Source organism: Danio aesculapii, chromosome 24 (genome assembly GCF_903798145.1).
Source record: "Danio aesculapii chromosome 24, fDanAes4.1, whole genome shotgun sequence".
Taxonomy (NCBI): domain Eukaryota; kingdom Metazoa; phylum Chordata; class Actinopteri; order Cypriniformes; family Danionidae; genus Danio; species Danio aesculapii.
The window spans coordinates 9,595,277-9,609,845 of NC_079458.1; the positions used below are offsets into that span (position 1 = coordinate 9,595,277).

The 14,569-nt window shown below is 33.1% G+C and overlaps 1 protein-coding gene across 2 annotated transcripts in view; it reads right to left on the reverse strand.

Annotated features, from left to right (window-relative positions):
• pde1ca (phosphodiesterase 1C, calmodulin-dependent a) overlaps nucleotides 1–14,569 on the reverse strand; it is a 203,123-nt gene that overhangs the window by 136,132 nt on the left and 52,422 nt on the right. Inside the window, exon 2 of one of the 2 annotated variants that reach the window (XM_056450600.1) lies at nucleotides 11,461–11,487. The exons of the other annotated variant lie outside the window; for it this stretch is intronic. Within the exon in view, the coding sequence (XP_056306575.1) occupies nucleotides 11,461–11,487 (27 nt within the window). The remainder of the gene's footprint in view (nucleotides 1–11,460; nucleotides 11,488–14,569) is intronic. 2 annotated transcript variants of the gene reach the window in all.

A 14,569-nucleotide genomic window follows, 5' to 3' on the forward strand; every position in this document is an offset into this window, starting at 1 on the left:
GCTTAGACAAAAGTCTTGTCACTTATCAGAAATAATGTACAGTATAGAATATAAAGTCATGAAAAAGAATTAATATTGTGTATGACTCCCATCAGCTTGTACAACTGCATCCAGACATCTCTGCAATGACTCAAATCCCTTATTAATAAAGTCATCTGGAATGGCAAAGAAAGCGTTCTTGCAGGACTCCCAGAGTTCATCAAGATTCTTTCATCTTCAATGCCACCTCCTCCCTCTTACCCCAGACATGCTCAATAATGTTCATGTCTGGTGACTGGGCTGACCATTCTTGGAGCACCTTGACCTTCTTTGCTTTCAGGAACTTTGATGTGGTTGTTGAAGTATGAGAAGGAGTGCTATCCTGCTGAAGAATTTACCCTCTCCTGTGGTTTGTAATGTAATGGGCAGCACAAATGTCTTGATACCTCAGGCTGTTGATGTTGCCATCCACTCTGCAGATCACTGGCACACCCCCATACTGAATGTAACCGCAAACCATGATTTTTCCTTCACCAAACTTGACTGATTTCTGTGAGAATCTTGGGTCCATGCAGGTTCCAGTAGGTCTTCTGCAGTATTTGTGTTGATTGGGATGCAGTTCAACAGACGATTTATCTGAAAAATCTACCCTCTGCCACTTTTCCAAATGATCAACTAGAAGTCAAGTTATTAGTTGTTGCTCTTACTTTTGTCTTTTGTCAGGTAGTGTATATATCCAAATGGACATATGGCCTAATGACTATCATTTTCAATAATCGCGATTACAATTACAATTCTGGGGTTTCAATTGAATAGCTGTGAAGTGACCAATTAACAAGCCAAAATCCCTCAAAGGAGGCATAATGAGACAAAGGTATTCAGCTCACAAATTTTCTGACTCAATCATTTTGAGATGTTATTGTGTAAAAAAGAGTGAACGCTCCAATGCAAAAGAGGACTCAAATCTGTCAGCGCTTTCTAAATATTTATCTCCGCTTATTTCCAACTTGGCATAGCTAATCGGCCTCACGTAGTCTATAGGAGCAACATGAAACTCGGACGAGCTGCTGAGTTCGAACCACATCAAAGCTAGTTTCCATGTTGCACACACAAAAAATAAAATATAAAAAGAAGCTTGTGATATTGTGTAAACAAACCCCATCTGCGCAGCGCTCGGGTGGGTTTGAATGCCCCAGTGTTCATTACGCCATGTGTGAGAAACAGATTGAAGTGCTGTTGGGCTGCAGGAGACTGTAATGGCTGCGCTGCCTCTGACTGGGAAGCCAGTCCTAATTAGATCATCAGAAAAAAAAGGCTACATTGATGGCGGTTATACATTCCCTGGACACAATGACTCGGGGATCGGATGGGTCAAGATGCTAACTGTGAACAAAAAGGCCGGAGGCGGTATAAACAAGCTTAGAGAAACCAAAAATGAGTATTGAATTAGTCAGATATTCAATATGCTTGCCCAGATTAACTATATGAATAATAAACATTAGCAGACAAGATCATACCTGTCAACATTTGGATGTTATAATAAGGGATACGCCCCTCCACACCTGAAACCCCTCACCCCCTGCACCCTCCAAAAAAAAAAGAAAAGAAAAAAAATTCCCCAAATTGCTAAATATGTTCATCAAGAGCTGTTTCATTGTAAATAAGCAGTAGTATGGTCAGTAATATGTTTTATTATTATTATTATTATTATTTACAAAATAGCATACATTAGAAAAGGCTGCAAATAAATTAAACAGTTTAGCCTATTCAAATGAATAGCTATCATAAAGAAATATAATCAAATGTCAGTAATCTTTTCCTTACTGTATAAATTAAACATTCTGATTAAAGAGCAGCGGATAAATCTCTCATTTAGATTTTTTGTTTGATTATATTAAATAACAGGTGTCACTTTAAAATGCACACATCTATTATGAAAGCATTTGATTGCATTCCTAACTGTTTATGCTCATTTAGGAAAAAAATTGTAATGTTTAAAAGAAAACCCACCAAGATCAACATCTTTAGATGTTATTATTATTATTATAATTTTGGTTGTATTATATTATATGTCTATATTATATTATTATGTTCAAACACACACCCAAAAACCAGACTTTCACTCCACTTCAAATTGCGTGCACAGAATCTGTTTGGGAAACAGAATCTATATCACTATGGAGCGTGTCTGGCAGTCACGCACCCCTACATGAACTGACTGTTTTGAGGACTGTATAGGAGGGGCAACAGTGCCGGTAAGGGAAAGGAAGGGAATCCCACCATTTTTATATTTATTTCAAAGTGTTTTCATGACTAAATAAAACAAAAGAACAGATTCACATTTAAGAGCATTGAGCATCCCCTGGTGGTTCTGTGGTATGGGTTGCGTATAGAGAGGATCGGCTCTTTAATGTTTATTGCCACTTTTCATTGAAAGATTGAAAATACAGGAGAATCCCGGGAAAAACGGGAGGGTTGACAGGTATGGACAAGATAAATATTTTTAATCCTAGCCAAAATTGGCAAAAAAGTGAGCAGTTTCAAAATAAGACACCCAAAAGCTAAGTTAAAAAAAAAATCTAAATCAAATAAAATTATTTTTGACTTTTTTGTTAATTATTTGTTTATTTATTGTTCTATGTCTATGGAGTTTATTATTATTTTCTCTCATTAATTTAAATTAATAAAATTTTATTTTTTTTTTTTGGCATTAATTGAACATTAGAAGTCAAAATGCCAGTATGCCCTACGTTCATTTGACTGTTCCCTGGGTTCGAACTGATATGGGGAGGTAAGCCTTTAGTTATGCCGGCCGCCATATCCTGGAATACTCTTCAGTCTAAACTAAAAATATCTGAGCTCATCCTAATAAAATATTTCGCTCTATCCTTTGTAACAAACAACAACAGTCCATTTCTGAATGTATGGGTTTTTAACATATTGTAATGGGGTATAGCTGAACAACTAAACTGTATTTTTTATATTATCTTAACTTTATGTTTATTATTATTATTATTATTATTTTGTTGCGGACCTCTTGGCCAGGTCACCTTTGTAAATGAGATCTCAATCTCAATGGGTTTTTTATCTGGTTAACTAAAGAAACATATATAGAAATACCGTAATTGTATTAAGTTTATGTACATGTTATTGTTTTATGCTTATCTACTAGTCAAAACGTTTTGGAAATGTAAAATAAAAATAACTTTTATGTTTTTCAAAGAAGTCTCACCAAGTGTTCAACAAATCTACATTTACTTTGATCAAAAACACAATAAAAAAGTAATTCTGTGAAATACTTTAATTTTAAATAACTATTGTTCTACACTGAAACAAACACCTCATTGGATCAACTTTAATAAATTAATTCAACTTCTTACACTTAAAATAATGAATTTTTTCCCAACTTATTTATTACTGAAAAGTGTGATAAATTAAGTGGAAACTAATTAATCCATGAAGTTGTAACAAGCTGAAGTAATGTGATTACATTTTCACTTTTGTAAGTATTTTAGATTGCAATTTATTCAAAACTGTATATTCTGCTCCATTATTTTCTATTTTTTCTTTTAGAAATCAATCAAATTATAGTTTCTCCTACATCAAACTAAAGCTATTTAAGCAAAATGACTTATACTAAGATGTTTGTAAGGAAATGACTAACTCTCTGCATTTTTCAAGCATATAATAACGAGAAACAGTGTGAAATGTAAATAATAGCCAAATCATTCTCACATGGATTCAACAATGTATGCAGGCTGGACTGAGGAATTTGATCAGCTTTCAATGCATATCCAGCTGTTCATTTTAAAATCTTACAATTGCTTTTATACAATCCTTTCTGCAGTCACACAACGATCGCATTTAGTTATAAGCTGCATGAGGCACCAAACATTGCTGTCCATAAACAAAACCACAATGAATAGCCACTGATAGGGTTTTAGCAGACAGATTGGGCTATGCTACAAAAATGAAACCAGTGTGGTGTGACCCACTTGAATTTGACCTAGAAATTGGCTTCTATGTAATATGTCACATGACCTTAACCTCAGACAACTATTTATTTTACACCAGTGGTGTCAAGATTCTCAGTGGATAACATGCGAAGTAAGACCTCTGAGTTGCATATCAATGAGTACACAACATATATATGGTATAATATGAGAATATATGCATGCAGATAACAACAAATGCAACATATGTATGTAGATGACAACAAATGCAACATATGCATGCCGATGACAACCAATGCAACAAATGCATGTGCATAACAACAAATGCAACAAATGAAGGAGGATAACAAAAAATGCATAATATACATGCACATAACAACAAATGCAACATCTGCATTCCATTTACAACAAACACAACATCTGCATTCCATTTACAACAAACACAACATCTGCATTCCATTTACAACAAACACAACATCTGCATTTCATTTACAAAAAAACGCATCATATGCATTCAAATGACAACAAAGCAACATATGTATGCCAATGACAATACATGCAATGTATGCATGCAGATGACAATAAATGCAACATATGCATGCCATGCAGATGACAACCAATGCAAAATATGCATGCTGATGGTAACAAATTTAACAAATGCATGCAAATGACAACAAATGCAACATGCATCCTCATGATAACAAACGTAACATATGCATGTCGATGACAACAAATGCAACATATGAATGCCAATGTCAACAAATGCAACATATGCATGCACATAACAACAAATGCAACACATGAATACCAATGACAACCAATGCAACCTATAAATGTCAATGACAACAAATGCAACATATGAATGTCAATGACAACCAATGCAACATATGAATGTCAATGACAACCAATGCAACATATGAATGTCAATGACAACCAATGCAACCTATGAATGTCAATGACAACCAATGCAACATATGAATGTCAATGACAACCAATGCAACATATGAATGTCAATGACAACCAATGCAACATATGAATGTCAATGACAACCAATGCAACCTATGAATGTCAATGACAACAAATGCAACATATGAATGTCAATGTCAACAAATGCAACATATTCATGCACATAACAACAAATGCAACACATGAATACCAATGACAACCAATGCAACCTATGAATGCCAATGACAACAAGTGCACAAATGCATGCACACATAGCAACAAATGCATGCCAATGACAACAAATGCAACATATAAATGTCAATGACAACCAATGCAACCTATGAATGTCAATGACAACAAATGCATGCACATAACAACAAATGCAGGCCGATGACAATCAATGCAACATATGCATGCCAATGACAATACATGCAATATATGCATGCAGATGACAACAAACGCAACATATGAATGAAAATGATAATAAATGTAACATATGCATGACAATGACAACAAATGCAACCTATGCTTGCACATAACAACAAATGCAGGCCGATGACAACCAATGCAACATATGCATGCCAATGACAATACATGCAACATTTGCATGCAGATGATAACAAATGTAAAATATGCATGGCAATGACAACAAATGCAATATGTGCATGCAGATGACAACAAATGCAACATATGAATGAAAATGATAATAAATGTAATATATGCATGCAGATAATAACCAAATGCAACATATGCATGCAGATAATAATCACATGCAACATATGCATGCAGATAATAACCAAATGCAACATATGCATGCAGATAATAACCACATGCAACATATGCATGCAGATAATAACCAAATGCAACATATGCATGCAGATAATAACCACATGCAACATATGCATGCAGATAATAACCAAATGCAACATATGCATGCAGATAATAACCACATGCAACATATGCATGCAGATAATAACCAAATGCAACATATGCATGCAGATAATAACCACATGCAACATATGCATGCAGATAATAACCAAATGCAACATATGCATGCAGATAATAACCACATGCAACATATGCATGCAGATAATAACCACATGCAACATATGTATGCAAATGATAATAAATGTAACATATGCACAAATAACAACAAATGCAACACATGCATGCAGATAATAATCAAATGCAACATATGCATGCAGATAATAACCACATGCAACCTATGCATGCAGATAATAACCACATGCAACATATGCATGCAGATAATAACCACATGCAACATATGCATGCAGATAATAACCAAATGCAACATATGCATGCAGATAATAACCACATGCAACATATGCATGCAGATAATAACCAAATGCAACATATGCATGCAGATAATAACCACATGCAACATATGTATGCAAATGATAATAAATGTAACATATGCACAAATAACAACAAATGCAACACATGCATGCAGATAATAATCAAATGCAACATATGCATGCAGATAATAACCACATGCAACATATGCATGCAGATAAAAATCCATTTGACAACAAGAAGAAATTTAAAAGCATTTGCATGGTATATAAAAACTTTGATGGTGTCTATTGACCTTAGCAGTGCGAATAACGGTCCACGTTTGAAGTATAAAAAAGACATTCTTATGTTCTTCAGTAAAGAAATAACACGAGGAGGAATAAATGATGTCAAAACATACATTTCTGGAAAAGCTATAACACAGCAGTGTGAAGAAGACACATTGGAACATGTAAGAATCTCCTGTGACTTCACTGAGATCATCAGGAGACATACGTCCTGTGAAGGAATGGAGGGATGGTGATAATTACATCAAATTAAACAGCTGCAACCAACAGCACCACCAGTGACATATTTCGCCTGAGAAAACGTCACTCTTTCCCCTGCCCATACATACAGTTTATCCACATGAGAAAAAAATGAGGACAATGCTGATTGAGGCTGATTCTTATCAAATGTTCTCACTCAATCTTCTATGCACACAATAGCTTCACAAAGACAAACTTTAGACTGTCAGTATAATATATTATGGCCTACAATTTCCAACTAATGTAGGAAATTATTATTTGTGGGACGTGCAAAGCAGGTCATTTTTAGGGATATTTATCTTGCAAATAAATATAAACAGTTAGCGCCATAAAATAACACAAATAATAATAACAGTTGTTGTTTTATTTAATAAATCAATATATCAATAAATCTATGTTATTTTTCTTTTTCATTGTTTTTATTAGTAGCATTAGTAGTACTAGTATCAACAATAATGAAAACTTAATAAAAAAAATCTATGTTATTTTTCTTCTTCGTTACTATTTATTATTATTATTATTATTATTATTATTATTGTTATTATTATTATTATTATTATTATTATTATTATTATTATTATTATTAACAACAATATTATTATTATTATTATTATTATTATTAATAGCTATTGTTGTTGTTATTATTGTTGTTATTACTATTATGACTACATTCCACTGATAAATAACAGCTTTTTTAAAGGAAATTCATTTAGGCACTGAACAATAATTATTGATAATTATAAAGTCATACAGATACAATTCTGACATGAATTAACCTGGGTTGGTAAAACAAGAGTGATAAAAACTTTCTATTCTCAGATGTACAGTAACATAAAATAAATATAAACAGTTAGCGCCATAAAATAACACCAATAATAATAATTATTCTTATTATTGTTTTATTTAATAAATCAATAAATCTATGTTATTTTTCTTTTTCATTATTTTATTATTAATATTAGTAGTAGTATAACAATAATGAAACCTTAATTTTAAAAATCTATGGTATTTTTTTCTTTGAAATTATTATTATTATTATTATTATTATTATTATTATTAACAAAAACAATGTTGTTGATATTATTTTTAATATTATTATGACTACATTCCACTGATAAATAACAGCTTTTTTAAAGGAAAAAATGTCTATTAGGCACTGAACGATAATTATTGATAATTATAAAGTCATACAGATAAATCCTGACATTAATTAACCCGGGTTGGTAAAACAAGTGATAAAAACGTAATATTCTCAGATGTACAGTGAAATAAAATAAATAAAAACAGTTAGTGCCATAAAATAACACCAATAATAATAATAATAATAATAATAATAATAATAATAATAATAATAATAATAATAATAATAATAATAATAATAATAATAATTTTATTTAATAAATAAATAAACCAATGTTATTTTCCTTCTTTGTTGCTATTATTATTATTATTATTATTATTAGTAGTAGTAGAAGAAGTAGTAGTAGTACTAGCAGTAGTAGTAGTATTAACAATAATGAAAACTTAACTTTAAAAATATATGTTATTTTTTTCTTTGTTATTATTGTTATTATTATTGTTATTGTTATTATTATTATTATCATCATCATCATTATTATTATTATTATTAACAACAACAACAACAATAGTTGTTGTTGATATTAATTTTATTATTATGACTACATTCCACTGATAAATAACAGCTTTTTTAAAGGTAAAAATGTCATTTAGGCACTGAACGATAATTATTGATAATTATAAAGTCATGAAGATACAATTCTGACATGAATTAACCTGGGTTGGTAAAACAAGAGTGATAAAAAACCCCATATTCTCAGATGTACAGTGAAATATATGAGCTGATGTCTAAACGGCTGGTGACCTTTCACCTTGATAGACTCATAAAGCAAACTCCCTCAAGCCCTATTCAAACACACACACACACACAGACACACACGCACACACACACGCACACGCACACACACGCACACGCACACACGCATGCACATGCACACGCACACGCACACACACACACACACACACATACATTTTCCTGCAGCTCTGCACACACACAGAGTCATTGACATCTCCAGAACTACCCTGCCAAGCCATCAAAGCTTGACAAACACAGACATTTCCATGCACACGCACGCACACACACACACACAAGAACTACAAAGTGAGAAGGGCAGGACAGGCATCTGCTGCTGGCTGTTTATGTCTGAGTGTGTGAGAACACACTGTCAAGATCACCGTCATTACCGACCGGTTCGAGCTCCTTTTTGTTTAGTCTCTGCCTGATGTCAGAGGATGTTTGCAGCTCCGTTTGTGTCATTATTGAGTCTGTTCTTCACATACACACTTATCTATAAAAACACACTCATGATGATATTTTAGACACACACACCTATAGATCAGAGGGTCAAAAAAAGCACTATAATATAGTTATGGTATGCAACGGTAATTTAATGGTACTTTGATGCATATTAGCATATGCACTGTAGCATATTAATATACAGTCAAGCCTTTTGGGCTATGAATAATTTCAGGCTTGACTGTATATGTACTCTAGTATTAAAACATCATGCGTTAAACAAACGTAGTAAGCAGCACAAGCATTTTCTATTGATTATAATGATTCAATTATTGATTATAAAAATATTATTAGACAGTAAATCAGCATATTATTATGATTTCTGAACGATCATCATATTATGTTGATTTGATGCTTAGGAATATTTTTTATAATCAATAACTGAATCGGTATTCAAAAATAATTGGGAAAAAAATTATATATATATATATATATATACTTTATACTGTGTACATACACACTGACTGGTCACTTTATTAGGTACACCTGTCCAACTGCTCGTTAACACAAATTTCTAATCAGCCAATCTCATGGCAGTACCTGTGCTGGTCTGAGTATTTCAGAAACTGCTGATCTACTTGGATTTTCACGCACAACCATCTCTAGGGTTTACAGAGAATGGTCTGAAAAAGAAAAAATATCCAGTGAGTGGCAGTTCTGTGGGAGCAAATGCCTTATTGATGACAAAGGTCAGAGGAGAATGGCCAGATTGGTTCCAGATGATAGAAAGGCAACAGTGACTCAAATAACCGCTTGTTACAACCGAGGTATGCAGAAGAGCATCTCTGAACACACAACACGTCCAACCTTGAGGCGGATGGGCTACAGCAGCAGAAGACCAAACCATGTGCCAATCCTGTCAGCTAAGAACAGGAAACTGAGGCTACAATTGACACAAGCTCACCAAAATTGGACATTAGAAGATTGGAAAAATGTTGTCTGGTCTGATGAGTCTCGATTTCGACTGCGCCATTAGGATGGTAGGGTCGGAATTTGGCATCAACAACTTGAAAGTATGGATCCATTCTGCCTTGTAATAGTGGTTCAGGCTGGTGGTGGTGGTGTAATGGTGTGGTGGATATTTTCTTGACACATCTTGGGCCCATTAGTACCAACTGAGCGTCATGTCACTGTCAATGCCACAGCCTACCTGAGTATTGTGCAAGACCATGCCTATCCCTTTATGACCACAGTGTGCCCATCTTCTGATGCCTACTTCCAGCAGGATAACACACCATGTCATAAAGCGCGAATCATCTCAGACTGGTTTCTTGAACATAACAATGAGTTCACTGTACTCAAACGGCCTCCACAGTCAACAGACCTCAATCCAATAGAGCACCTTTGCGATGTGGTGGAAAGGAGATTCACATCATTGAATGTGCAGCTGACAAATGTGCAGCAACTGCGTGACCAAAATCTTGGCAGAATATTTCCAGTACCTTGTTGAATCTATGCCACGATGGATTAAGGCAGTTCTGAAGGCAAAAAGGGGTCCAACCCGGTACTAGATAGGTGTTCCTTTATAAAGTGGCCAGTGAGTATGTATATATATATTAAAATACAATATTTTTCACAATATTACTGTATTTATTGTATTTTTGATTAAATGTAACCTTGGATTATTATACAAAATATGTGGAACATTTAAAAAACTGATCGAACTATAATAGTTTTGTTTGGGTTTAGTTATTAAACCTGAACAAGTATATTTTGAAGACAATAAGTGATGAGTCTTTTTCAAATCCAGTCACCATTTAGATTTAACAGACAAGTGGAAAACAGCATTACTACAATATATATGTACCAAAAAAGAATTACTACAGTACTATGTCCAAATGATAATAATAAAAAAGTAAATATGCATTCAGACATGTCACCATTGCAATATGCAAGAAGACAATAGTCACTGTAGTACTGGAGCACCAGAAAAATGTTACGGTACTTTATAATATGGTAATTCAGTAACATGGTATACTGTATATACTTTATCAAAGTATACAGTACATTTTCCTAATCGTTCTCTTATGCTAATGCACAACTGCGCTCCATTCACTTGTGCTAATGAAAGAAAACTGCTGTTTATTTTTTCCTGACAACCAGCAATTAAACACAATGCCAAAATCCTGTTCTGCCTTTGCTTGCTGTTTTTAGCACAAACTACATGTGAAAACTGTGATCAGACTTGTGCACAGCAGATGTGGATCTGCTGACCTGAAACAGAATCATACACACCTGCTTTCCGATTACAACCAATCTCAAGCAGAAAAAATACACATGGTTTATACACAATTTTTGCAGACCTTTTTTATTCGCTCATTTTTGTTGAGATCTGCTGTAGTCACACCAGAAAGAGTCAATATCTTACCTCTGTGACGTCTTCTTATATTTTCGCCTGAAACAAAAACAAACACTTTAGCTCAGGTAAATGCAAATCAGAACAGGGATATCATTTCTTAAGTTTTTTTAAGCCGACATTATCGAGTATTTCATTCACTTTGCAAAAAAACTAACAAGTATACTTTGTGGGTCCAAAAAATTAATTTATTTTACAAATGCATCTACAATGATGCTAAAACTCACGCAATAAACAACAAAAATATCCCTGTATGTGTTTTTTTTCAAAAGTCATCATTTTAGACACAATAGACAAATTGTCTTTTGGGTTGTTCACAGACAGAAATAGTTCAGCATAAAGTCAGAGCACAACATTTGTTAGTCTTACACTTTGCACTTTAAAAAATGCTGGGTTGTAATAATCCAGCTATGGGTCAAATATGAACAAATGTTTTTTTAATAAATTCAATCTTTTTCGAACCTGAAATTTTAGTGTACCATTCAATCGTCCATATCACAAAAAACACCCATAGTTATAGTTAAAATAGTTATCTATTAGATAATTAAAATATAGTTACTGTTTTAGGGGAAAAAGATCCACAAAAATGCACTCTTAATCTCAGAGACGATACAGTTTGAAATAGCGAAGATCAAATACGTGAACTTCCTTTTCTTATTATTCACCAAACTAAAGTGACAGAGCTATTGCAGAAATCAACACCCACTTCATACATTTTCAAGAAAATATTTATATGACGGCATTTTCCTAATTCGTATCATTAATAATTTGTATTGCTGAAACAATAATGATTTATTTTTGTATTACATTTCTGCCATGTCATGAATTGTTTTTCGTAAAAATTCTTAACTTTTTCATTTAGTGGCTAATTCATATGAATTTGTTTGATCTCATTCATATACTTTAGTATGATTTGCTCATCCCCCAATGGCAGTTGGGTATAGGGGCAGGGTTTGGTGCCATGCCTCCTTTTAAAATTCGTATGAATTAGCCAACTGACAAAACAGTTTAGGCTACGAATGTTAATAAGATTACATTTGTGCACTGAGCATTGAAAGTATACCTGTTGTTCTGATTTCTGCTTCTGTTTCAAAAAAAAAAATTTGTTGCTTATTTATTATTTATAATTTAGATATTTTAACTAATTCTACTGCTTAATATTACTGTCAGTGTATATTTATAATTTCATAATATGAATATAAAAGGAGTACTACACTTGTTTGTTTGTTTTTATTTTATATATGTATAATAATATATACATTACTATTATTATTTATTTTATTTTTTGGGGGGGATCTTTAAAGAAGTTTACTGTTCAGAAATTTTAAATCTCAAAATTAAAGATCATTAAACTCCATATGTGGCATTTTCATTTTTTAAAGTATACTTCAATACATAAATAATACCCTGATTTACTGTTTTATATAGTTATAATTAACAAAATGTTAAATTAAAAAATCATAGTTTAACTAATCAATTATCAAAATAATTATTAGTTGCAGATGTTGCAAAACTAATAAATGAATGAGTACACAGTTCAGGATTACTGAATTACTGATTACAGGATTACTGGAACAAGGATTTATTGGTTAGTCTGCAGTCATACAGCGTCTTCAAGAGGTCCACGAGTCTGCAAGAGCCTACAGAAGTCACTTACAGGTTTGCAGTCTGCAAGTTTTGTCACAAGTCTGTAGCAAGTCTAAATTGAGTCTTGTCTATAAAGTGTTTCATGAGGGGGCAGTGTTTGTAGGTGGAGACATAGGTCGAATTGTTTTTTTAGACTTGTTTAAGTTGAAGATCTTGTTTAAGGGTCTTAAATAGATCCTGAGGATTCACTTGCCCTGACCAGCTTGAAAGTATCACCCAAAGACAAAGGCACAGTCTTTGGGACCCTAAGCATTTGCATCACTTTGGCTTTGCCTGTGCACAGGAAGCAAGAGGTTTTAATGTCACACCCTAGCTAGAGTTTTAAATGAAATTAAATAATTAAAAGAATATAAGAATATAACTTTTCAGTTATATATAGATTATTGTTCATTTGAAACTAGAGTATATACATTTATATTCCCACACAACCCTTGAATTTATCTTGGCAAATCAGTGTTATTAAACACCAGGTTCACATTTTAACCTGTTGAACATCATAGTGTATTGCACTTCACCCAGAACAATCAGTAAATTTTTTTAACCCAGGCTCATTGCAGATATGTACCTAGGTCTACATTTCTGGGGACAGCGAGATAAGTAACCAGAGGTACGTCTGCTTACAGTTTATGTTTTTGCAAATAAACTAGAGGCCGCTGTGTGTGCTTTTTGATGATCACAAATTCCTCTAACGCATATTCTTCTCGCGTAAATCCACCAGAGTGTGCAGTATACACCTCAGCCAACCAGGGGTGTGTTTCCAAAAAACCTCGTTAGCCAACTAAGGTTGCAAGTTCCGTCATTACAAACATAGTATGTTGATTTGGCATGTCCCAAACTTATCGTTCCAAGGAACATTCGCAAACTATTTGGCAAACTTGTATGCTTGCAACTACACCTCTAGAGCTATAGCTAGAAACACAGTTCCTGGCTGTGTTCTATTCCCAGTTATCCCCCTATGCCCTATTCATTCAGAACATTCAGAACATTACATAAAACATTAGAATTATACAAAAAAAGCATTAAAATCATCTCTCTTTTGTGTAATTTGCTTTTAAAGTATTTTCTCAGTTCATTTTTAGCGATCTTCATGTTTACAGTTGTACTCCTTTCGCAGTGCACTTTGAAAACATTGATGTCATTTAGAACACAGCCGTGTCACATGACGAAAGCTATGGTGACCTATTATTTAAAAGTAGAATTTATGTTACGTCTCCAAAGCTTGTGAAAACAAAAAACACAGCATACGTTAATGCTGTTAATTTATAGTAGGTTATTTATTAAGTATCTATACTGTATATGACATGGGCCTGTTGGTTAGAACATTTCTGCAGTGGTTTGCATGTGTCAAATTGTAAAAGTAGACTTTTACAATAAATAAAAATAAATAAATAAACAATATCCTACTTATAATAATAATAATAATAATAATAATAATAATAATAATAATAATAATAATAATAATAATCGTCATCAT